This window comes from Anser cygnoides, chromosome 9 (assembly GCF_040182565.1).
Source record: "Anser cygnoides isolate HZ-2024a breed goose chromosome 9, Taihu_goose_T2T_genome, whole genome shotgun sequence".
NCBI lineage: Eukaryota > Metazoa > Chordata > Aves > Anseriformes > Anatidae > Anser > Anser cygnoides.
In genome coordinates, this window is record NC_089881.1 from 3,858,072 (window position 1) to 3,884,380 (window position 26,309).

The following is a 26,309-nucleotide window of genomic DNA, read 5'->3' on the forward strand; positions in this document are numbered from 1 at the left end:
AAATATGAGAAATTGACATTTGTCCTGTTACATGAGTACCTATTGGCTAGTCTGATACTAAGCCTTTTGTCGGATATTTATTTCTGATAATAATTAAGGCTTTGATTCATATTTCAAACAAGCATTTCTTGTTTCTCACTATATAATATTTATTTATTTAGATATTCTAAAGAGTTAATGACCTCAGCAACTTTGTTTTTTTCATGTCACCTGTTTTTAGGGCCCAACTGGAGTTCCAGGATTTCCTGGTCTAGATGGTGTTCCTGTACGTATTGAATGGATATTGCTTTATAAAATCACGGTTTCTATAAAGTCAAAGCAAGCCTTCTGATAGAATAATACACTTAATAAATTGTTTGGTTTTATATCCATACATTCTTATTGTACTACCTCAGAATTACATATGTTGCAAAAATGTTAAGTAGCCAGGATAACGTCAACTGTGTTTACTACTTATATCAAATTCCACAAAATCTCAGTGAGGTAAGTAAATCATTTTCATGGGGGAGAGGGGCAGTGAAGATAAGAGACTAACCCAAGTCCACCCAGCATGTGTTAGGATTAAAAACAGTGAGTTTATTTTCTTAGGCTCTGTAATACGCTATAGCCTGCGTGCTGCATTATTTACATCTCTCTCTGAAAGTTATCTCAAATTGTGTATTGTTTTCTGTTCAAACTTTTTTTTTTTTCCCATAGTCCTTTGGCAGGGAAATAAATAAATAAATCAATCAAAAAATCAATCACTGAATTTTACCTGAATAGAGACTGAAGAAGTAAAGTGAGTCCTAAATATATAAGCATTTGATGATACATTTTTCTGAATGTGGTTTTCAGTGTGGAAATGGTCTGGTAAAAGACAAATAGTATTTCTTAGATGTAGTATTTTGAAAAATGTTTATTATAACTAAATTCTTATTCTGTTATTGGTTTCATATGGATCAAACAAAGTTAAAATGTTGAATTTTGAAAGTGAAAACAAAACTAGAAACTGAGTGGGTGTCTTAGCATCTGCTTGTCAGCTATCCAAACTTGACAATGGGACTATTACCAGAATGTCTGTATAATGTAGAGTTCATGGGGCCAAAATCTCCCAAGAAATGTGTAACTTTTTGATGAAAAATGTTAATCAGAAAAAGTGTCCACAAATTGGGTTGAAGTGCCTTAAAGGTAAGAAGGAAGTAAAATTGGCAGGAACATTTCAGGCAACTGGCCAGGATACTTTCCTGATTATTTTTCAGAACCAAAAAATACTCACTGCTTTTATTGCCTACCATCTAACTTGAAGTAGAACTAAACTTTATCTTTACATTGGTTAAGTCTTGCTATGCTGGAAAATTACTTCCTCAATTCTGGAATATACAGTCATTCTCTGTGATTACTTTATGCTTGAGTTAAGCTGTGTCTTCTTTTTCATCATTTTATCCTATCAATTAAAAAATATGAGGCTGTTTCAGATGACCTTTGTGTATGCCCTTCAGAAATAGTAAAATTACATCATGTGTTCCTAGACAAGATGGCTTTTCTTTACAGCCATAAGAAAGATTATAGTTAAGAGAGCTGGAGTCTGCTTTCCCTGAGAAAATAGCACATTAGTTATTGATTCAAATGAGAGCTCAGTCTGGTCCTCTACCCAGTGCTGTCCCTGTCATATTTGTGATGCATCAAAGAACATGTTAAAAAGGTGGGGATTCTTCACTTCTTATCACACAAAAAACTATATATATGAGAGAGATCACAATAGAAATCATTTCTAGTGTAAAGAGGATGAAGCTGGGACCACTGTGAGATGTCCTATGTTTCAGTTCTGTGATATTTGTTCCTGAATTGTTTTGTTAATTTAAAAACTAATTTTCTGTGTATCGTGGCATGCCTCTAATAAAAAGTAAACTGTCTTTCAGGGATTACCAGGAAGTGAAGGACCCAGGGGCAAACGTGGTGTAGATGGCTGCAATGGCTCAAGAGGAGACCCAGGATTTCCAGGCGAAAATGGATATATTGGACCTAGAGGTCCTTATGTATGTTAAAGGCATTCCTATTGGCTGTTATTCATGTATGTCTACATTTCCTTTGCAAGCTAATAGCTCTTTAAATGAAAGGATTTTACACTATGACACTAGCTTTCCACTTGACAGTGAAGTTCCAGGCACCTTCTATTCTTGCTAAGGTTAAAAGGAATGAAGAACACTTGATGCCTTGGTGGATTAAGTTTGAGCTTGAATGTGAAATAAGTTCCTATAGCCTTTTTAAGTCTAGCTTGAGAGTTAAATTCTACTTTGTTTCCCTGGTACATAACCACACCAAAGCTAGTACCATTTTATGGAAGTAAAACTGAGGAGGAGTACCTTGAAAACATACTATTTATCACTGCTTGAAATTTCATAAAAGCCTTAATAGTAGGAACACACCTGAGATGAGTTAGCAATCAGTCAGTGGAAGTTTCAACAAGTTCTATAATACTTTAAGATTTTTTAATAATAGATCACAAAAAAACTAGTAGGTCTCTTCCAAAATCATGCTCTTACAGTTTCACGTCTCTTTTTAGATATCTACTCATGATCACTCTGTGCACACCTAATCTTGCCTCAGTGTTTATCTGCATACATGGAGATAATTTCAGTTGAAATTGCCACTTTCATATTGTTCACTTTTCCTGTTAAAATGGAAAGCATTTTAAAATTGTTTAAATAGTCAGATTAGCAGTGCTTTTCTAATGAAGGTAAAACACAGATTCATATCAGTAAGGGATATAAGTTATTGTAGCTCCAGAGAAGTTTTGCTGAACAGATCTAGTCACCAGTTTTTGACTTTTTGTGGAAACAATTTTTACTTGTCAGTGATTAATATGTCCTTAGTTGGTCTAAGTGCTTCCCTTTCTAAATAAAACAGTAAAAAACAGTACAATTTACATGAAAAGTCGAATGTCTTTAGTAGGAGTTAAATAAGATGCTGATTCAGACATATGCAATCAATGAGAGGGGGTGAGAAGACATTACCAAAATTTATCAATTAGAAAAAACATACAGTTCAAGTGTTGGACCTGTAGTAAATACTGTCAAACACACAACCTGATAAAAAGCCTGCTAATAACCTCATCTGTTATACCTCTCAAGGTAACCCATTATACTCCAAGTGGTAAAATGGTTTCAGCTCTATTACATTTACCTGTGTTTTCCTACTTACAGCTTTCAAAATGGAGTTTTGCCTTTAATAATTAGACAAATGACATAAAAGAAAAATGAGACATGGGACAAACTGCAGCATAAACCCTCCCAGTTCCAGGAGCATGCTCTTTGTTAGGCCTAGAAAAGTATTTGCAACCTACAAAGAAAAGGAAACACAACAGGCATGTAGCCTTGGATATCCACACTAAAATCCAGTGCAAATTAATTTGGCTATCCAGAAAAACAAGACATAGTACCCATATTTGCTTGTGTGCAAGAATGCTACTCCGACCTCAATGTGGATTGCCTGTTCTTAAATCAATTTTCTTGCACCAAGTACCAACTTGACTATATATTACAGCTAATATTTTTGTTACTTGTTATTTATAACATCATCTTGTATAATTTTATATAACACTGTGTACATATTCCTCAGCTTTACTTCATTTACCTCATGAATAAATTTAAAAAATAGATTCATTTCTACTTGCAAGTTCTTACTTAAGTCAGTTAATAAACTGAATCTAATAGAGATTTTTTGATCACACAAGAGATGACATGTAAAATAAGAACAGACAAACATAACTTTTGAGATATTTAATGTGTTCCCTAGCAGCTGTTGTTCGACTTGTAAATGTCATCCCGTCTACTGTAGGTATATCCAACTGCAGGCAGCTGTAACTCTTCTTATTGTACCATTCTAGGCATAACTGCTTTCCCTGTTTCATTCTGACTTCAGGATTTGAACAGGAAGTGTATAATATCAGGAAACCAGTAATGTTTTAAAGTGGTTAAACTCCATGGAAAACAGTAACCCAGTTTATTGAAATCAATAGTTAAGTGGTTATGGGCTTCAGTTAAATTGTACCTGGTATGTCAGGATTTCAAAGGAGAAAATATCAGAAATAATGTCTTAATATATTTGTTCTTCAGATATATATGTATCATGCTGTTAACAGTCAATTGAATATTACAGTTAAATTTTGAAAAAGTGGTCATTTGCTCTTGCTAACTCATACTGAGGTTTTGAGGGTGGTATGATAGGCCAAATTATACAAATGACTTCACAGCAAGAACCACAAGAACTTAATTTTTAAAAATAAATATGGCCTGTAGGTGTGTGTATATATATATATATTTTTTTTTTGTAGACTGTGAAACATTTGCTAATAGGTGGAAATGTTGAATATTGTGTATGTAACACAGTCCATACTCCCAGCTTTTTAACTGTATGCAGAATCACACTAGATCCTTCTAAATCACAGCATGGACTTTTGGAGAAGGCAGTGTATGTAATGCTTAAAGCCACTGACTCACTGAAAGAAAAGATAATGTTGATATACTTCATACTAAAGGCAAAATCTGTGAAAATTGTAGAATATTGAAATAGCCAAGAGCTAAGGACATAGATACTCAGAGCAGGAGTCAGAATCTATGAGGAGCTGTTTTGCTCAGTTTTCCAGAACAAAACTTCACATTTAAGGGTCTTGTAAGACAAAAGAGCTGCAAAATGCTAAAACAGTTATGGTGGTTCTAGTGGATTACCTTGTGACATATGGACACCAGGAAAGTACAGGCTAACATAAAAGATGTGTTGATTTGTTTTTTTTTTTTCTTCTTTATAGGGAAATCCAGGGCAGAAAGGAGAAAAAGGAAATTCAGTGTTTGTTTCACATTTTGGAAAAGGACCCCCAGTAAGTATCTGATTGTGAAAAAAATCATATCTCATAGGAAAAATGTATGGCAAATTTAATTGTTCTATCTCCTCATTGTTTATGAAGCTTAGTGCAAACACAAATTAAAAGCAAATATACAACTGGAACAGATAGATTGAAATCTTAAAAGCTATAAAATTTAGAGAACTCCGATAACAATTTGAAGTCAACACTTGTGATACTTCCTTTGCTAAATGATTGTCATTACAGGGAGAGAGGGGTGATCCTGGACCCCCTGGCATTCCTGTAAGTACAGTTGTTGGATTCTGTACATGCTTTTTGTCTTGAAGATCTTTCAAATTTTCCTTCTTAATAAAATAAAGCAATAGTGGGGTTTCTCCTTGCCTGCCTTAAATAGCAAAATTCCAGAATAAAGTTTAACAAACATCGATCCCCTGTTATCAGCCTCCATGACCAGTTCATGGTGGCTGCGTTGTACCCACCTGCATTGTGGTTTGCATGCAGGCAATCGCTGTGCATCGAGCAGTTGTCGCTCCTTATGTATTCAGTTTGCAGAATATTTTTTCCTTGAAATTCAAGACTTCACATGAGAAATGTAGAAATGTGACACCTTCTTCAATGGTACCTGGTGGGTCTTCCAGGAATATGTAGCACATGACCACATTTTTTTGCCATAAAAGCATGTAAGAAGAAGAGTTTAACTTCATTGTTGAGCTCTTACAGACTTTCACTCATATGACTTTGGTTCCTCTTCTTATGCTTGTCAACAAAGTATTCACTGATGAGTTGTTTCAAGTCCCCATACTATATGTAGCACAGTTACTGACAAAGTATTCTTTTAACCATTAATAATATATCACTGTATTGACATGTGCCTGTACAGTATTATCCAGAAACTGGTGCTGAGCTGCCGTAGTGACAGTGAGGTTTCAGGTATGGTATACCTTCAGGCAAGGAATACATGGGTGGAACGCCACTAGACTGAGTCCAAGCGATGCAGGCGTTCTGGAGAAACTAGTTTTGTGAAGAAAATGGTAAGCTCTCGGTATTTTCACCAACAGGCCTTTTGCCATCTTTTTCAGGGTTCTAGAGGGTCAAGAGGTCCAACAGGCCCACCTGGATACCCAGGCCAACCAGGCTTGCCCGTAAGATCACCGTGGTTTTACAGCCTTGCATTTTCAGGATTTGTGTAAATTCTTGTTTACCTGTTTTAGAACTGCCTTAGAGAAAATCAAAGCCTAGAGGTAATTTTTGAGGCAGCTGATAAAAAGAGAGATGTTTGCTGTACCTTACCAGTTTTGAAGTACAGCATATGTTGTTTCATTCCATGCCTGTGTTAACCTGAAGCATCCTGGCAGTCTGTGGTCATGGGGGAATGCTGCTAGTGTTCCCTCCTTATTTCCCATATCCAAGGCTACCTTGTGAAACAGAAAGGTGGGGAGCCAGAGTTCAGCCCTCCTGAAAGCAGTGACCATGATAAGTAAATTACACGTTGGGATAGGAACATCCCAAGAGGAAATTCTGCCTCTAGGTGATACTGGCAAGTAGAGGTAATTTTCAAAGCAAGTTCTTTCTCTAAATCAGACATATTAACTTGTCTTCACTCTCTTTTAAAGGGTATTCCAGGTTACCCTGGTTTGCCAGGTGAACAGGTAGGCAATGACTTTTCCTGAAGTTGTTAGTGAAACAATAGATTAATTTATACAGATATTTGAAATGTCCTTCATGGCTATTTGTTACCAAATTTTTCAAAAGAGTTACTTGATTAAATTATCATGTCAACGTTTTCTAATTACTTTCAAACTATGCACTTTTTTTTTCTTTGTCATCTAGGGAAATCCAGGTATTGGGGTAGATGGACAAAAGGGGGAGCCGGTAAGAAAAAAAATATTATTAAATATGTTATTACTACTGTAGAATTAGAAGTATACCCTAAGGATCACAGTAATACCTTTCCAGTAACAGTGTCTGTACTGGGTCAGTACCTGGATGTAATCTCTTGCTGTGTTCAGCAGCAGATGCCAAGGAATGGGTGTGAGAAAAGAACAAGCACAATGTTTCCTCTCCCAGTCTCCCCCTGGTAGCGTACTCAGGACTTACAGAATCAAAGTGGAATATTTGATTTTTCTTCTGTGAATGTTTCCAGTCACTTTTTAGAATTGGTGTAAGTTTCTAACATACACAACTTTCCATAGCAAATCAGTAATTTTGTCTTTACATTCACAAAGCCTTGTGTTCAAAGGCGTTGGTCTGGAGCATGACAGACTGTATGTGCACACAAGATTAAACAATCCTGTAACCATCTCCACAGCAGACTCAGAGCAGGAGCCATGGGTACAGGGTTCTCATTTGTTTCCTTACCTGTAACATTATCTTTAATGAGTGATGAGAACAGAATGATTATTAAGATTGTGAGCCATACTTATCAGCGAAGACCGTGGAGAGGCTTACTGATCTCAGTACAAACCCTTCTTTATCTATAGGCGTTAGTACAAGTATGTGCTCCATAAGTACAAAAATATATAGTGCAACAGAAAAACTAAGTCTCTGAAAAGCTGCATGGAACAGAACATCTTTCTGTGTACCTTTCGCTTCCACAGGGTGATGTTGGACTTCCTGGACCACCTGGGTCGCCATTGTTAGTTGGACCTCCTGGAGCTCAGCTGTTTAAAGGAGAAAAGGTGTTAATTGTCTTCACATTTAACCGTACTCAACTTGGCAAGTACAATCCTGAAATGTAATTTTTGTAAGGATGGCATAAACAGCCTGTCTTGATGAAAAAAGGAGATACTGCCCTTGCTTTGGTTTTCATTACTTTGCATCATTAGTAAATCATACTTCAGGCATTTCAAGCAAAGATTATTACTCTAGTATTGAATCTCTTTTGTGGCTCTTCAGTAAGGCTTTTATTTTTCAGATCTTTGGCATTTATTCTCTTCGAGATTTATCCAGTGTAATGTTTTGAGCTGTCAACCTTAATCCTTCTAGGGTGCTCTGTTGATACGAAAAATAAGGGTGATTTTGTTGTCACCCTTATTGTCACCCTTTTTTTTTGTTGGATTTTTAATGCAAAATCCTATTGTTTATTGTATTTCTTCAGTGATACACCTACTGTAGCTACAACTGTATACCTTAAAGCATTAGAATGTATGTTAAAAAAGGAATTACAAATCTTGCATTATGGAGTACCCTGTGTTGTCGTCTCTGTGTTTCTCAAGTCTGATTTGCAGGAATACAGAAATGAAAATGTGAATTTCAGCATTGCCAGCCCCACAGCTTCAACTCAGGGAGGTGATAGATTTCATGTACTGGATCTTAGTACTGGATCTTACTGGATCATGTACTGGATCTTAGGCTTTCATTATGGAAAGGGTTGCTATGTAGAGCTGTATAAGAAAGAAGGAAAGAACCACAAGAATCTGTATAAACTCCACGTTACTGCTGAGTGTGACTTATGACATTGTGCAACAAGACATGATTGTGACCATGTAATCCACCACGTATCCCGTTCAGACTGGAGATGTGTGCAAAGGCATAGATTTATATATGTGAAAACTTGCATCAAACTAGTAGAGCCACAGACAAAAAAGAACTACTCATACATGTTTGTAGGAACAAAGTCCCAATTAGCAAGTCTCTGCAAGTGAAAAGACACATCTATCTCAGTCCACAGTCATTGTGCTGATTTGACAATATGTTAACAAATAAAAATCAGTACCTATTATTTTTCTTGTTTCCTTCTGCCTAGTACACCTAGGGGAACAGGCCCAGTAGCATTTTAATAGTTGTAATTCAGAACAGGACTTTAAAATGTTAAATGACACATAAGTATATCCTCTATAGTAACATATACAAAAACTTTTCCTGCATACGCAGGGCCAAAAAGGACTACCCGGAATAACAGGATACAGAGGACCACGTGGACCCAAAGTAAGTAATGCAATTTTTTTTTTTCAATGATGCTGGCGAAGTCCTGTTATTTTTAAGTTAATATTTTAACGCAGAAGATCGTAGAAGACATAACAGCACTTAATCACCACCTATATCAGTGTGAAAGCAAAAATATTTCAGAACCCTTTGGAACACCTTTCTAAGTCTGTTTTATACCTACCTATCAAATGTTGCCTGGCCGTGAAAGGTCAGTGTTGTTTCCAGTTGGACTATTGACACAAGTGACTGGGACTGTGAAGAAAACAGAAGCACATATTTTTTCTCAAGGAGAGAAATTGAAAGATATGTTTGTGTTCTTTATGGGGCATATGTCTGTTTCCCTAAGTTTGTTAGGGAAAGACTTTACCTTGAGATTCTGGGTGTCCTTGAGAGTAGACAAGGCAGAGACACCTGTCTGAAGAGAGAGTTGCTGTTTGCTGTCTCTTCTAGCTTTGCTTTTCTTTCTGTCAGTATAATTCATTTAAATGTTGATACGCCAGTAGGGAGTTATGCTGAGCAGAAGCAGTCACAAAAAAGATTCTAGATTCTTTATTGCTGATAGATTTGGAGGGGAGAAATCCACAGACAGGAAACTACCAGATCTCAGAAAAAAAAAGAAGATAACAGAAGATAACAAAATAATGAAGCTAGTTTATGTTACACACTTATTTAACTTCGTAGGCAGAAGAGAAGAAGCAAGAAGTCTGAACATCACATTTCTGAGTTCAAAGTCTAGCACTTTTTCAGGAAGTCATTTTCCATCATAACCAGACTACTGTTACTTAGCACTGGAAAAGGAGACAAAACTCATCCTTTTATATAAGATCTACTTTGAAAAATGTGGGATTTATATTGTTGTTCTACTACTGTACAACATATAGAGATGTATATGTTGGTAACTGTACACTTGTTACAAGCAGGAACTGAGGAATTGTGTGATGGTGCCCAAAAGGTGCCCACAGCCCCAAAAAAATCAAACTGCTGAAAACACTTCAAGGTTGGAGAAGAGTTCATGCAGGGTTCTTGAATAACTGAAGCTATGAAGACACTACTGTGGTAGTGCTGTATGAACTAAGTCCCAATGATTGACCCTAGCAAGTGAAACAAGATCCATTAATCTAATATATACATAACCAAATAAACATGCACTTAAAATAAATTTTATGCCTAACTTAACCAAGCAGTTTGTTTAAACTGAGTGTTTTGAATGCTCCAGGGTATACTTGGGAGAGGAGAAAAGGGTGAAAAAGGCATTGCTGGATTCCCTGGATTGCGGGTAAGGAAGTTCCGGAATAAATTATTTTACAAATTCACTATAATTAGATTAATAAAATATTTGTTGGTTTAAGTATGTATTTCCAAACAAGATTTCCTTTTTCTTTTTTTTTTTTTGAAACTAATTTGTCATACTTGCTGTATAGAATATTTAGGAGTCCTGGGAGTCACCCTGTGACACACTTAAACATAAGCTCATAGAGACTTTCCTTTCTTGGAAAGAAAGCAAATCTCTATGGTTTTCCTTTAAATATTCAATGCTGTGTAAAGCTTCTCTAGAATAGCACAATACTAACACACCGATTTTAATGTATTCCATACCTGCCAATGGCAGTTTTTTTATAGCTGCTTGTTCTTGATTTGCCTAACAGTACTCACATGGAGCAACATACCTATTACTATACTTACTGTGATAAGATAAAAATAAATGAAGACCTGTCCGGTTTACTCTGACCTATAGTTCAAATTCATGGCCATCTCTCAAACTATTTGTAAAAACTTTGCAAGTGCTAGCTACTGGGAAATATTAACCCAAGTAATAATTGTCTGAGGAATATTAACTGCTTAGCAATTCTGCACAAGTGTAATTTTGAATAAGTTTTTACCATTTTATCTTGGATTCTATTTACTTTTATCAGGGTAGTCCTGGTTCATATGGACCTGCAGGCTTTCCTGGAATAAAGGTAAGAAGACAAAGCACAAGCAGCTCTCTGAACAGTAGCATCAGTGAGGTTTGATTTTCTGTTGGTTTGTGCAGATACAGAATTTCCTCATACCTGATAGCTTGATAGCCTTATGTCCTTGTGTTTGTTACCTGTTGCCACAAAAGTTGTATGAACTGTGTCTTAGAATTTCTGCCACTCTCTGAAATTTGTCTGAAATTGGCTAATGGGATATGAAGTTGTAAGCAGAAGGGAAAGCAGTGGGGCATGCAGATTACACAATAGAAAAGGTACACAGCATGGTACACTTGCCATGGTCACATTCTTTTTGTGATTTTGTGTTATACGCATTTTTTTTATACTTCTAGCTCAAAAAAATCCAGTAATAGTTATGAACTTAGAACATGGATTAAAGAATAACAGATGTACATACATAGATCTATGTCTCACCCTTTTTCCTCTCCTCTGTTCATTTCTAAATCTAATGAAGGTAATGATCATGCTATTCACAAATCACATTAATGTACAGCTATTCGTGTGTAGAGTTATGTTCCAGGTGACTTCTATCTGCAGAATTACTTTTTACTCTGTTTTTTCTTTTTTTAAACCACTGCCTACCTAAGGGGATGGATAAGTATATCATAAAAGATCATAAAAGGCCAGGAGGAACTGATAAGCAGCTGTGCAATAATATTTTAAGAGGGTCATTCACCAGTCAGCAAGCCAGTTTCAGCTGCGTTAAACAGTCTGTTAAAGTCTTCTGTTATGTATTCCAAGTAGTTCTGTGCCCCAGCTACACTGAATCCACTGACAACTATCTAAATAACCTGGAGAAATATTTTTTTTATTACTAATTTTTATGGAAGAGATTCTATGAAACATGTCATCTCTCATACAAACCCAGTGAATTTCTCTGAAAAAAACAACTGTGGATGCAATTATAAGGTGACAGTCTCATTGTATGACTGTCTCATTGTCTTTTGTACAATTAATCATATCAATGTTGTAACAGATTTACCAAATGGTATTTATGTGATCCTTTACAGGGAGAAACAGGAGCTGCTGGTTTTCCTGGACAACCTGGCTATCCAGGCATAAAGGTTAAAAAAAAAAAAAAAAAAAGAACTCAAGCATATGCACACAGACAGACACACACTCCCTTATATCAATGCTAACGATTCTTTCCAAATGTACCTGTTTATCAGATCCTTGCCTTTTTTACAGTCATAATTGCTTTTAAGATTTACTGTTTTCATGACAGTCATGCTTACTCAGTACAGCGGTAGTAACCAGCAGTGTAAGTAAACATTCCTGCTTGGCGTGTGGGAGGGTGGAAATTCCACTTTGTATACCATAAGGATTAGTAAATTCCATTTGCCAATAGTTACCCTTACCTGTACCAGTATAGCAATCTAATCCATGAGTTGTACTCTGCAAGTTATTCACGGCTGAGTTGCATTCCCAAGAGTGGTATGGATACTTCCTTTATCATAGGTAAAGGAACTGCTGTTTTAGGTAACCTGCTACTGTAGGTAATTTGGCCTGTGAACTAGTATAATAATTGTCATCAAAGGAGGTGGCAAAATTTGGGTCAGATGGGCTTGTTTGCATGACTTACCAAAGTCTCTTTGCATGCATTCATCCTGTCCTCATAAATAGCTTTTTCAAGATGGTTACCAGAGTGGAAACTGCACTCCTTCACACTGGCTTCATTTAAACATTTCTTACTTTTGCTCACATAGATGACTCTGGCATTTTATAATGGATGCTGCTTTCTATTAGGGGCTAGAAGTGTCAGTGTCATGTCTGGGGAGCTAAGGAGTAAAAGAGGATAACATTCTTCTGAAAAGCATGGAAGAGATGCTTAATCCAATTCCAGAAGATCCAGATGCCAGTCTAGTGATATTTCACGTTAAAAATTCATGGAATTCTTTTCTGAAGGCTGCAGAAGGGAGATGATCAGTCATATTCTGTTTTTCAAAGACCACCAAGACCTGACCCTGTTGACTTTGGCTTGAAAATTCTTCAATTCTTTCTCATCTTACGCTAGTGTTAAGCATACAAATCATAAAAGACTTGGGCCATATCCATCTATTGCACAAATCTTTTTTAGTTTTATCATCATTACATTAATTTTTAAAATCTCAAAATATTTAAGTTTATCAGAGGAGGAAAAATGTTAGGTTTATTATTTTATTTCCTGCTACACAGAAGACTCTCCTATAATCATAAGGGAAGACAAGTTTACATTATTGATTAAAACAGAGAGTACACAATTATGTTATTTCATTCAGCAAGATACAGTCAAAGGGAAAAGGCCAGTCAAAAGCTAAAGATTAAGGGGCCAGCAATCAGTGGCAGCTCCAGTACTGTTTAAATATCATAGAAATATCAATTTTAAAAAGGGAAACCCCATAAAGAGGCATGAACTGCTTGTTTTTACTTGTATAAGGATAGGCATCCAGTTTTGCAGTCTCAGTTCTCCTTGTCTGTGTCCTAAAAGGCCCTGAACTCCAACCTGAGGAATGCTACATAACTATGCAGTTCCCAGATTCACATTCTTGTTTCCTCTGTTCCCATTTGCTGCAGAGAGCAGGGCTGATTCCTAATCTACACCAAAGCAAAAAGTCTAATACAGTTTGCCACATGAAAGACTTCCCTGAAGTCCACTTCACTTGCAATTCTAAATATCAGAATCCAAGCTAATTTAGAAATCCTCCAAGCAAAAGTGATTTTCCTTGCTATTAGTAGGCACTTTTATGTTTCCCTAACGCAGATGTTTTCAATTTCTTACAAGAATTTTGAGTATCTCTTGTCATTGATAATATCTGTCAAACTGAAATTTGTTTTCTTAATCCTCATCTGTTATCACAGAAGTAATTTCCAAATTCTCATATAGAATTCTAAGGCAAATAATTACAACTTGGTTGCTAATTTGAAACATCTCATTTAAACATGGTACTGATTTTACTGTAATTGACTCAACTTTAAAATACATGAAAGAAATCAGATGCAACAGTTGCAGGTTCTGAAAAGCCAAACAGATATATGTGATAGTTATATTATTAAGTCACAGTTATTCTGAAAGATCATTATTTTAAGTCTTGCCCAGGTGATATGAATAGGTCACGTCCCCGCATACCCCATCATTTTGGAATTTTTAGTTGCATGCCAGGGCATTGCATATTTGTATCTATCAGTAAAATCTACTGTTGGATTCTTACAGGGGGATCCTGGAGAAAAAGGGCCCCCAGGTCCTCCTGGAGCTGTTGGAACTCCATTGCTTCCCGTGAAAGGTTAAAGCTAGTTTTAACTACTCTTTCTGCTGTGTGAAGTGTATACGACCTATTTTGCTAAGGTGTTTTTAGAAAGTGATCATTAGGAACAAGATACTAAAACATTATCCTCCTAGTGGCAACGTTCTGAGTTTGTTTGTGTCTTACTGATCTTACTGGAACTACATTAAACATACATGTTTCAGATTAAATGTTCACTTGAAAGATATTTATGCACACAGTCACAGCTAGATCTGCTAGACTATCCCTTGTTATTGGACCTAGGCGTATTTAGGAAACAGCTCTGAAAAATAAGCCTGTGCTGGGTAATGGATGGTAAATAAAACAATCAGACTTCATATTGTAGTTTATAAATCCTGTTTTCAGAATTGCCACAACACACAGATTTTAGATTGCAATTAAACCTCTCACTGCACAGCGGGAATGAAAGCCTGGTTCTTAAGTTTGTAGTAAGCTAATTCAGACAGGATTTCACCACTGAGGTCCACTGCTTTTAATAACTGTGTTAATTCAAGTTCCAGGCTATTATCATTCTATGTCAGTGTTTCACTGAGTACTGCAAACATAAAAAATGAAAGATTTCAGAATTTCATAAGCCATTATTTCCCCCTCTATTCCCTGAACGTGCTGTTTTGTTTTGTTTTCCCCTGAAGAAATCTAATCTGGGCAGATGGAGGTAAATCACTTTTTATCTAAAATTTCTTGAGCTAAATAGTACATTTGTGGTAGTGTGAGATGATCTGCTCATACTTACCTCTAGATTTTCTGGACAGACAAAGCATGTGTTCTGTGGTTGTACATCCAGAACCACCAAAGTATTTGGAAAGTGCTGATCTTGCTGTGCACGTTACCTAATCTGCACATGTACTGAGGTCCTAGAGGTCCTAGAAGTATTCAGTTTACATCCCTTGTATAAAAAAGGCACAGGTAAATCATGGTTGCCTGCAAAAAAAGATTGGTCATCATACATTAATTCTACCTTAGTATTGCATTATCACTCATTAATTCAGTCCATAACTTTGATGCTTTAGAATAGGCATTTCCAAGCACTGTTTGCCTGGCTGTGCCTGAGAGCTGCAACTGTGTCTGTTGGTACCATCAATAAACACCTCTTGGTGTTTATTTCATATACATTTACAAGAGGGAACATGTTGTACCCTCTCTTCCTTCCTCCCTCAACTTTCTGTCATCTTTTCCCTATCTATCTGGAACTTGTACTCCTAACAGAATACCTGTCAATCTCACTGCCTTCCTACCAAAACCTCAGGCACTTGTTTTATATCCTATCTCCCTTATCCGTATCTTTATTATCTAATTGGTGATAATGTGTGGAAGTTCTTACTTCTTACACAGCAGGAGGCAGTGGGGAGCAGCCAAGCATGCTGCCTTTAAGGGATTTGTTTTGGCATCTCACAGTTAGGGAACCTGTATTGTAGGAACACTTTAACAAAGAATTTCCCATAAATTGCATTTCTAGTGCAGCAAATGCTGATAGTAGCCTCATCAAAAATCAATTAAAATTGTTTCCCATTGGCTTCTGAGGGTTTCTAGCTCATGTGGCAAAAGATTTAAACCCATGTTTAATTTTAATATCTCAAGTAACATTTAAAGTTAATCATGTGCATGCTGTGTGAGTAGATACTGAAATACTCTTACATTCTTAAGAGAAAATGACCTTTTGCAGAGCTGTTTGACAACAGAATTAGTACCAATATTTCACTTTTCCAGTTTAATGAAGCCCTTTATATCTGATTTAAATTTTCTTTATCACTCAATAATAACAAAAATTTATTTATTATAGAAATTTTGAAGATATACTTTTAAAAATTTGGATAATTTCAGGTAGGATGATCCTGAAATGACCTTCTCGTGAACATTGTCAGATAAATATCAAATGTGCATTTATTTTAATTCCTACATGTATTTATTTTGGGCAAACACTTCTCTCAGTATTCTGAAATATATACCACAAAGATACTACTGCTGAGTGACAAAGTTTTAAAACTGTGTCTGTGAAATGGGCAGGAATCCATAGAAAAGCAACCAAATCCTCCTACCTTAAAATTTGTCACACATTTAAAACTGTTCCACAAAGACAAAAAAAGGGAGGTCACTGTATTTTACTTTTGTGTAGTTCCTGAATTATAATTTCAGTTGCAGTCTAATTTAGATATAAACTGTCAATTGCATACATTGTTCAATTCACATTTTTAAAATTCTGTGTAGGTCCACAAGGAGATCCTGGATTTCCAGGTCCTGCTGGCGATGTGGGGTCAGTTGGGCCATCTGGTCCTGCAGGCCCACTGGGGAGACCAGGAGATGATGGAGCAAGTAAGAGATTTGGGGGATAAAACATGAACTATATACCAGTAGGAGATAAGACAGCTAAAAGAAAATTCTTTGTTCTTTTTTCATGTAAGTCACCAACAATAAGGATTAGGGCTCTGCAAACAGTGCACTAAAAATACTAGCTCAGCACTTGCTAGTAGCCAAAAAGGAACTAAAATATTCCAAATAAACATTAGGAATTACTACAAAAGGAACAGAAAAAAAAGCAGAATGCTGCTATGCACTGTAAGTCTACGGTATGCCTGTATCTGGAGTTCTGTGCTCAAAATTCTGTTCTCCATCTAAAAAGTGATGAAAAAAAAGTGATGAAAAAAAAAAATTCCCCACACTAAGAGGAGTGACGTGGCTGACTTTGCTCTGTATAAGAAACAGCTACATTAATTGGGATGTCTGGAAAGGAGATAATGGGGAGGAAAAGAGGCATTTGTATATACAAAGCAGAAAGCACTTTTTTCCTTGGAATCCTGAAATATCTGAAGACTTAGATTTAAGTCTTTATTATACAGAAGCTCTTCTGCATGGCAGTTCTGAATGGTCTGTAGTTTTGTTCTTGACACCTGGTATTAATCCTTACTGTGAGGTTGTTTTGGCCCTATATCATTACTTTCTTTACAGGTCTGCCTGGCCTGCCAGGACTAAGTGGGGCACCAGGACCTCAAGGTTTTCATGGTGATCCTGGTTTGCCAGGAACAGGTGAACCACTTCCAGGAAGACCTGGATATCCTGGACCGCCAGGACTACCGGGACAGCCAGGAAGGCAAGGGTTACCTGGACTACCTAGTATGTGCAACAGCAATTTATTCCGTGAAAATATCATTCTACATATTAAGGTTAGGGTTAAGGTTAGGTTAGCAAACTGATTGCTTTTGTTGGTTCTACAAACAAAAAGGTGAGAATTGCCTTTTGAAAGATGTGTCAAATTTTATACGTGATGTAGAAAACATGTGTTTCCCATTCACTGTCAATCACCAAGATACCAAGATTTTCATTTTTTTCTGGCTGATTTAAACCCACAAAATAACATAGGTGAAAAAAGTCCTTAAATACGTATCACCTGAAGTTAAAAATGTAGTACACTGGGGAGGAAACCCAAATCAGCATCCTTTAGAAAACAAACGAGCTGTAAAATTCTGTAGCAGAAAAATGAAGAAATAGTAGCAATGAAAAAACACTTGTGTCAACATCAATTCTAGCCAGACTGACTCTTGTAGTATGATCTGTAAGCAACAACTTGTAAAGCATTTCTTAAGATCTCTAGATTTTCACATGAGAATAACAAGGTAAGGGAGAGGAGAACGCATGACCTAAGCTTTGGAAAAAAGTCAACCTGATTTATAGTAGCTGTACAATTTGTTTTTTCAAAGGTGTAATTTGTACTGACAGAGGGATCCCTGGGGAACCTGGAGCAAAAGGTCAGATAGGCCTTCCAGGAAGAAAAGGTGAAAAAGGAGAAAAAGGTAGGTATGTATGCCTGGATAGCAACAATTTGAATATGAGACCTTTGCCAGATCAGCACCTCAGGCCTATATTTGCAAGCAGAAGTTTATGGTAGCTTTTAGGATCAGGACCATCAAAATGTGTAGTTAAATATCTGTTCACATTGCAGCAGCTTCTAAATCAGCAGTCATATCGGTACACTTACTCAGCACTGTGAAAAAGTACTGATATGCTTCACTCCTTTGAAGGCCATAATGAGATAAAATAGTTTGTGCACTACACATACAGAAAAGAAAAAGGGCAGTATTTTTTATGTATTGTGCAGCTGTTTCAATGTGATTTTAATACATTTACATAGGAAACCAAGGCCTCTGCTCATGTAGTGCTGGTCCTCCTGGTCCCCGTGGTATACAAGGACCTCCGGGTACTCAAGGAAAGAAAGGACAAATGGGTTACCCTGGAAGACACGGAGAAAAGGGTGATCCAGGCTTATCTGGTGCAATGGGATCACCAGGGCTCCCTGTGAGTAGTTCGTATGAGCTTCAGTAAATAAGTAACATCAACTGGTCACTCACACAGGAGGCATTTAAGATGAGCGGTGGAGGAACTGACCTGGAAAATTATGTAAAAGTTTTATCTACTTTTGCTTATTACAGTCTTGTGGGAGGATGCACTTACTAGCTTTTGTCAGATTGCGGCAGTGGGAAGAGTTTTATGCTGGGGGACAGAATCCTGTTCTGTGTAGATGGGGTTGTCAGGAGGCTTAGGAAAGATTGTGTTTGGTAATCCTGTTTTGTTTTCGATTTGTTTTTACTTTTAGTTTCAAATACCCATTGTTTTTTTCTTGAAAACAATGCACAAATTGCTGCACTGAAGATAATTTTTCAGTTAGTTCTAATGAAAGTGTTTCCAACAAAATGTTTTCGAGGCAAAGAATTGCATGGTGTCTTCAGATCAAGATTTATTTTATGTCAACAACTATCTCTCTCTGTTGTGTGTGTGCGTGTAGAAACCTTAGATTTTATTCTGGCATTTCAAGTCATTTTCCTTACTCCTATTCTCTCTCTCTTTTTTTCTTTCTTTTTTTTTTTTTTTTAGCAATTTAATTGAAATGCTTAATTTATATGATGAGGTGGTCTGAACAAAATAGTCTTCACTCCCACAGAGCCTAAAAGTCAGTGCTACTTTTTTAGTTTTGTTTATCCTTTCACTGTTCTGTATTACTTTAGAATCTCCCATTTTTAGTCACTACTCAAAGTTTGTTCTTCATAGGGATCAGCTCCTATAGGCAATGCTTTGTCTCTTTATAACACATGTATTAGCAATGAAGCTGAAGCGGAATCAAGATTTTGCCCTTCATTTAATAATCCTTAGAAGGAAAAGTTACCATGTAAATAAAGACTTTTCACTTGCTTGAATAGCTTCTTAGCAATATAATAATTTCATTTCAAGTTCCTCAAGAAAAGAAACTGAACTAACTTTTTGGTGGTAAAGATTTTGTGTACTAAATCATTTGACATCAGCATATAATGTTCATTTTTTCATTCTAGTGTTAACAAATCTGACATGCAGTTTTTCATGAAAAAACATACAAAGTTTTTAAAAATGTCCATCTAGGATGCTGCATAGCAAAGTGATGCCAAGTAGAGATTTTTTTTTAATAGTTTCTTGTGTGTGTGAGATCACTTTCTTTGAAAATATATTTGTATATGCTTAGCTTTATAGCAACTCCTTATTTTTTGGGGGGGGGGGGGTAGGGGGGGAAGGGGGAGGGAGTTGTTTGGGTTTTTTAGATAGCAGAACTCTTTTTCATACATATAGAGGAATGGCTAAATAATAACCCAATTTTACAACCTTAGTGGCCTTTTACTTGTGTGAACTTCACAAGGTAAAATGTATTTCCGCGCATATCCTGTTGCACAGACTCTCACAGCAAGGTGATATGCAATCCAGACTGTTTGGAGAGCTGAGAGCACAAATCAGCATAAAAATGAAGAAAAGCATTTTTTCCACTCTCTAAACCTGGCAAGTAATAGACTCTTCTGACAACACCAAGTACTAAACTAGATGCAGATGATATTTTATACTGGCAGCATTGCAGGCTTTCACTCAGGAAAAAAGCAGCACTTACCAACTGCCATGTTCAGTAGCAGGAGGGCAGCCTCATCCAGCAGTCACAACACTCGAGAGAGATTTCCTTCTTCTGTTGCCTTGGTGAATCATGGGTCAAAATCTGCAATGGGAAGTTTATGAATTGTTAATTGTTTGCATCTTAATATTCTTGCATTTGCAGTCACAGCTGAATGAGGCTATGGACCCAACTCTTCCAGCATTACTTGGTTTCACACAGTTATATCTGTTTGCATTTGGTGGCAGTCAGACTGAAAATCTCAGGTGCCGTTCACACAACTGTTTATAGATATCAAAAGAGATAAAATTGAGTTTTTTGCTTTGTTGGCTTGTTACCTTAATTAGCCTGGTTTGGGAAACAATGCAAGAGCAAGAGACAGATAACTAATTTTCCCCTCAATTCCCATATTGCTTCTTTTCTGGAGATTAATTTACTTTTTTTTTTTTTTGGTGTTGGTGTTGTTGATGATAAGGGGACACCTGGTTCTGCTGGACAACATGGTGAAAAAGGAGAAAAGGGTGACCTAGGACGAGTTAGAATAAAAGGTAAATACATGTTTTATCCTTTATCCTTTTTGTTTCCTACACAGAGCCTCATATAGTGTGAGACAGACACATTCATCTGCTCTTTAAGTCATTAATTTAGCAAGTTACTGAAACCTAGAGGTCACATATAACCAAGACTGCTTGCTTGATACAATCTCTCATTTTCTTCTTGCTCAACACAAGGTCAACACAATTTTTTGTGCTTTTTACTTAATAGTCGAGCCATAAACTGGTTTTAACAGATTGATATTAATGCTAACAAATGACTTTGTATCATTTGATGGATAATCAGGGTTTTACAGAGGTCTGTGTAGCAAAGACTAATCAGAATACAATTACTATGAAAGTATGAAGAAATATTATCATACAAAAGGCACCTCCTGAAGTGTCATATGTCAGTATCACAGCTGTTATTTCCACTTAACCAAAATTCTTGGGAAAAACTCACAAATCTCAGTGGCCTTTTGAATTCCTACTTCTCTTTCTGAAAAATTACTTTTGACCAGGCATTGAAAAGAAACAATAGGCCACCAGTTACACAACTGAAATTCTTGTAACTAAATAGATCAAAAACTCTCCACAGTTATGGTTATAATTTGCAAAACCAAAAGAGAAAGAGCACAACAAATTACAGTAATCTGATGGGAAAGCTTAGTTACAAATGCTACGTTAATTATTTAGACAAAAAAGAGTCCATCTTATTGTTTGTGAAAAGTTAGTTTAGCTTTGGATGCCTGTGTTTATTTACAGACATTGGAGAAGGGCAAAACATTTGCTGTTTATTTATAAAGAATTTCTTGACACAGCAAAATGAATTTTTGGGTTAGAATAGTACTATTGTCCTTTATGCAAAAAATACATTTTAATAAATATCAGTCCAAGAAAAATCTGGAGGGAAAAGTAAGAAGAAAAAAGAAAACAATTAAAACCTTTGGGGAATATTTGTGCATACTGATTTCACCGAAATTAAGGATCAAACTCTGACTGATTTCAATAGCACAATGTTTTCACTCTGTGTATAACATGAACAGAAGCCACATTCTTCCAGTGCCTGTAAACACATCTTTTACAGAGACCAAGTTGTTCCATGAGGTGTCCAACTACATACATACTGCCTTCCTAAGCCTAAATTACCTCATTAAGGAAACCAGAATTCAAGAACTGAAAATTGCCATACAGGTCCAGATATGATGAATGGTTACCCTGTGTTTATCTAAGCAGAAAATAAATAAGAAAACATGGTGTAAATATTATACCTTTTTAATTGTTTTAAGGAATAAAAGGTGAAAGAGGTCCTACTGGGGTTCCAGGATTTCCAGGCCAAAGAGGTAATGATGGCAGAGATGGGGATTTAGGATTGCCTGGGGAGAAAGGAGCTGAGGTACGTTTTACTTTCTCAAGATTTTTTTTTTTTATATCAGTTAATATAGTGTCTTAAGAAAGGCTAGCTCTTAATGAAAACTGTCATTGTATTCCAAATTTGTAGCAGATTTATCAGTTTTAACATTTTCTGTTAGCCTAGATCAAAAATCATAGTATCCATTGAAAAAAAGATTTTATTGGAAATACTACTGCTTGTTTTGTTATTTCTAGACATAACTTCTGCATATATTGTGTCAATATTATGGGATCAGGAAGAAACAAAATCTGCCCTCTATTCCTATTGCCTTTGAATATTTAAAACTAGTAACGTCACCCATATAGTTACATGAAGAACAGTGGTTTCTCCAGATAATTTTCTAATGTGGCTTTTGATAATCAAAGAGAGGAAAGGAACCAGGTCATGCTATTTCTTATTAACAGTTTATTTCTTTTAGGGTGATTCTGGAATACCAGTGCCAGGTGATAAAGGACTCCCTGGAATCCCAGGACTCCCTGGAGTAAAAGGACCAATGGGACTGCCAGGTTTGGGGATTCCTGGCCCTCCTGGAGTCAGAGGTACCCCTGGAGACTTTGGTGATACTGGTAGCATTGGGCCGCCTGGTCTAAAGGGTCAGAAAGGTAATTTCGAATATTTACTTTAAAAGCCAAACAATGAAAAACACGTCTGATAGCATCAATTACAGCTTCATATGTATTCTATACAGTGTTATCCATTTATAGTAAAAATCAGTTTTGGCAAGCTCAGTGGTCACATGAAGCATGGCTACTGAAAGGTACAAAACTGTCAGCATTTAGTAGTGCACACTGGTGACTATATGAATCTCATGGGGCCTTGAACCTGCAGTGTGTTACTTGCACACTACGAGGGGAATTAATTGCTGGAGTGAAGACTACTCCTGTATATAAGGATTTGCAGGGCAATGCTTTTTTGCTGAAGGAGCAGGAAAAGACAATTAATACTTAAGACATGGTCTTTTTGTTTGTTTGTTTACAAAAATTCCCTACCAAAGAAAAAAAATTTCACTGATTGTCAATATGTATAAATCAGAAACGTACATAGAACTGAGATGAAAATATCATTTCTCTTTCTTTCAACAGACTCTATTGTAAAGACAAATTTCTACCAACACAGACACAAAAAATCTTTGTCTTTACAGAATACAACTGTATTACATCAAATTGAGTCATTACCAATATTCTGTACAAAATAAGTGGCAAGAGAAATACATTTTAAGATTCTCATCAAACCTTAAATAATGTGGAAATAACTATAGACGTAAACAGACCTTTCTCTTTACGCATCTGGCTGGTTATTTCCACAGAGATTTTATTATAGTAAATGTTCAGACTATTTATTCTAAAATCAAATAGACCTATTTCTTTGTCCCTCTTGCTTCAGGTGAGACTGTCAGTATTGTATCACCATCCCCTGGAAACCCAGGTCCCCCAGGTTTTAAAGGTGTTCAAGGTATGTTTACAAATGAGGGAATTTTTGTTTTTAATCAAAACGGAGTTTTTAATTGCTAATTAAAAGACAAAGAAGCTATCCTAAAAAGATACACTAAACATTCTAGTTTTTCAACAGATAGATGTCTCAAAATGTAAAACTGCAAGTGGGCAGGAATTTAATAATCTTTTACAACCAAGAGCTAGACAGCTGCAATTTGCGTGATCAAAAGGTGTGCAGGCTGCTTCTGTAGAAACGGCTAAATGCAGGTAGCTTAATTTCTGAAATTCTGTCCTGCTTCAGTTAAAAAATATGAGAGGCTGTTAAATGGGCAGTTGGCTGGACTCAGATAGGACCTTGAACATCCACATCTGGATAAGGAGGAAAAAAGGTGTGCCTGGCAAAAGATATGCTGCAAGTCTGTAATTTCTAAGATAATATTGTTCATGGCAAGTTGCAAGTGAGCCCTAAAATCTCAATACTTACTACTTCCCTTGTTCAACTTAACTTAAATTCAAAGAACTCATCCAGAAACTGTCCAGATATTGCTTTGATCACCTCCAAAACACGTGAAATACCACAGAAAATCATGATCAGAACAAATGGATTTTCAAGTTGTCCCTTTTAATGTGGTATTACACAGCTCCCCGATATCAGTATTGTGAGTGGTAGCTAAATTCTATACAGACATGAGAGGACAGAGATTAGTGTATTGAGTTCAACCGCATGATTCCAGGAGAAGCAGGTAGCACAGAAGAATGTGATTTGACAACTGTAATTTTGTCAATTTACTAGGTTACTAATTTTGCAAGTTTGTAAATTTACAAATCACTAGGTTACTAATATTTGACAAATTACTAGTAATTTGTCAATAACTAGGTTGCTGTCCTCTAACATTAAAATGTTACAGATTTTTGTTTTCCTAATTTACTCTGATGATTTGCAGTCTGCTGTTTATGCATTATGCAACTCCATTTAGAAAAAACAGCAGCCATAGATTTGGTTGTGACTTGGGTGTTGGATCTTGCCTAAAATGTTAGAAGTTTATGAGTCTAGTTGTCTTCAAAGTACATGAATCTGCATGGAAAAAAGATGAAATACCATTTCCTTAGGTCACAAATTTTAGAGCTCTGTGGGGTTTTGACTTCTTTTCTTTCTGTTTCCAGGACCAAAGGGTTTAAAAGGACTCCCTGGTCGTCCTGGACCAAATGGCTTTGATGGGCAAAAAGGCCAGCGAGGCAGACCAGGAGCAGGAATCCCTGGGCCAGAAGGTGAATTTGCTTTTCTCAGTCCAGGGGATATGCTGGTCAAGCTGTAATGCATATATACAGGGTAAAGTAGCTACTGTGGTGGAATAGAATTACATTTCAACCAAACCTAATAGAAGAGGAATCTTTACCAGCGTCTGTCCTTTCTTCTAGCAGGTACTGCAATGACCTGAAGTTCATTGTACAGGGAGAAAATAAATTCGGTGTTATAAATTTTCACAGAAAACTGAGAATAACTAGTATAATTTCAGTAAAGGAATTGAACTTAACAAGAATGACAACACACAAGATAAATGCTGCTCTAGAGAAAATCACTGTCCCTTCCCACAGGAATAATTTTTCTCTTTTTTCTTCACATATCATTATCTGTAAATGAAAAGTCTGAAATTTTCTGTGTAATACTTTTCTTTGCAAACTGGTAACGTAATTCTGGAATATTATAAATTTGAATTATAATATTCCACAGTTTGGGAAAAAAAAAACTTTTGATATCATACCAACAGGCTTCCGAGGCAAAGCTGGTGATCCTGGTGAGGAAGGTGAAAGAGGATCCACCATTAATGGTAAAAATGGCGCTCCAGGTCCACCTGGCATAGATGGTCAGAAAGGTTTTCCAGGTGATACTACATATGGTCCTCCAGGAATCCCAGGCAATAGGGGACTGCCAGGACCACCTGGTGCACAAGGAGCAAGGGGTGATCCAGGCATTCCTGGGCTTCAAGGTACGAAAGTTTTTATGAAGCATTTTTACATAGTCAAAGGAGAAAGTCTGAGTGAGGTCAGTGCTGATAGCAATAAAACCTACTCTTGTCTGCATCTTGTCTGCATAATGGTGACTATGTAGGGTACTCCATATTTTTACGTTTACATTGTCACAGTTAAGGTTGATCAGCCACTGAGGAGATCTGAACTGCAGGAGGAGGAAGATGCCTTTCCCCAGTCCATGCAGTGCAGCTTCCTATTGTTACTGCTGTTACTTTCTGCCTACAGGCCATCTGTGCTTAGGGTCTCTTGCTCTGTTCTACAGACACAAAGATAGTCCCTGCCTCAAATTGCTTACTCAAATCTGAAAAGACAGGCTAAAGGTGGGAGAACAGTCAGGGAAAGAGAGGTGAATTTCTTTGCCCAGAATTATACAATATAATCCTGAACAATATATGTATATATATATTATATTATACAGTATAAGCCCTCCTCACCTATAGGTGAGAGCTGAATAATTGTTCTTTAAAGAATGAAGCTCTCCACAACAGCCAATTCTAAATTGCAGAAAAGATCAGTTTTCACAAAGTACGTAAAAGTTGTAGGATAAGTGAGATACTCCAATTACTGAACATATAATTTCAGAATTGAAGTTAGGAATTCTGAGTGATAGTGAAAAGTTTAAGGGGAAGATTTTACAATGTTTTTTTTGTTTGTTTGTTTCCAGGGCAGCCTGGTACCCCAGGATTTCCAGGTGCTAAAGGTTTTAGAGGCCCAGAAGGTGATATAGGAGCACCAGGCTGTCCAGGCTTCCCTGGTCCACCGTGTGACACGGGATTACCAGGGCCACCAGGACTCAGAGGTGTCATAGGCCTGCCAGGCCCTCAAGGTACGTAGCATTCATGAGGTTTCTTCACAGGTCTAAGATTTGCACGTCTTTTCTAGCAGATTTAACCATGTGGTTTTTGTGGCTAATATGACAAATACTTCCATGGGGGCTGCTCGTTAGTGGAGGCGTATTTTGTACATTTCCTATAACTTGGGGAA

At 36.7% G+C, this 26,309-nt stretch overlaps 1 protein-coding gene across 4 annotated transcripts in view; it reads left to right on the forward strand.

Moving 5' to 3' along the window:
* The window catches only part of COL4A4 (collagen type IV alpha 4 chain), a 68,080-nt gene that overhangs the window by 18,684 nt on the left and 23,087 nt on the right, over window positions 1-26,309 (forward strand). For all 4 annotated transcript variants that reach the window (XM_067002221.1, XM_067002220.1, XM_048063051.2 and 1 more), the window contains 24 exons: window positions 221-265; window positions 1,899-2,015; window positions 4,787-4,855; window positions 5,087-5,122; window positions 5,920-5,982; window positions 6,454-6,489; window positions 6,671-6,712; window positions 7,438-7,518; window positions 8,714-8,767; window positions 9,984-10,043; window positions 10,681-10,725; window positions 11,751-11,804; window positions 13,931-14,000; window positions 16,227-16,331; window positions 16,965-17,129; window positions 17,714-17,806; window positions 18,145-18,308; window positions 20,390-20,462; window positions 21,737-21,843; window positions 22,280-22,463; window positions 23,245-23,313; window positions 24,459-24,563; window positions 25,064-25,282; window positions 25,990-26,151. In XM_067002221.1, the coding sequence (XP_066858322.1) occupies window positions 221-265; window positions 1,899-2,015; window positions 4,787-4,855; window positions 5,087-5,122; window positions 5,920-5,982; window positions 6,454-6,489; window positions 6,671-6,712; window positions 7,438-7,518; window positions 8,714-8,767; window positions 9,984-10,043; window positions 10,681-10,725; window positions 11,751-11,804; window positions 13,931-14,000; window positions 16,227-16,331; window positions 16,965-17,129; window positions 17,714-17,806; window positions 18,145-18,308; window positions 20,390-20,462; window positions 21,737-21,843; window positions 22,280-22,463; window positions 23,245-23,313; window positions 24,459-24,563; window positions 25,064-25,282; window positions 25,990-26,151 (2,218 nt within the window). The remainder of the gene's footprint in view (window positions 1-220; window positions 266-1,898; window positions 2,016-4,786; window positions 4,856-5,086; window positions 5,123-5,919; window positions 5,983-6,453; window positions 6,490-6,670; window positions 6,713-7,437; window positions 7,519-8,713; window positions 8,768-9,983; window positions 10,044-10,680; window positions 10,726-11,750; window positions 11,805-13,930; window positions 14,001-16,226; window positions 16,332-16,964; window positions 17,130-17,713; window positions 17,807-18,144; window positions 18,309-20,389; window positions 20,463-21,736; window positions 21,844-22,279; window positions 22,464-23,244; window positions 23,314-24,458; window positions 24,564-25,063; window positions 25,283-25,989; window positions 26,152-26,309) is intronic.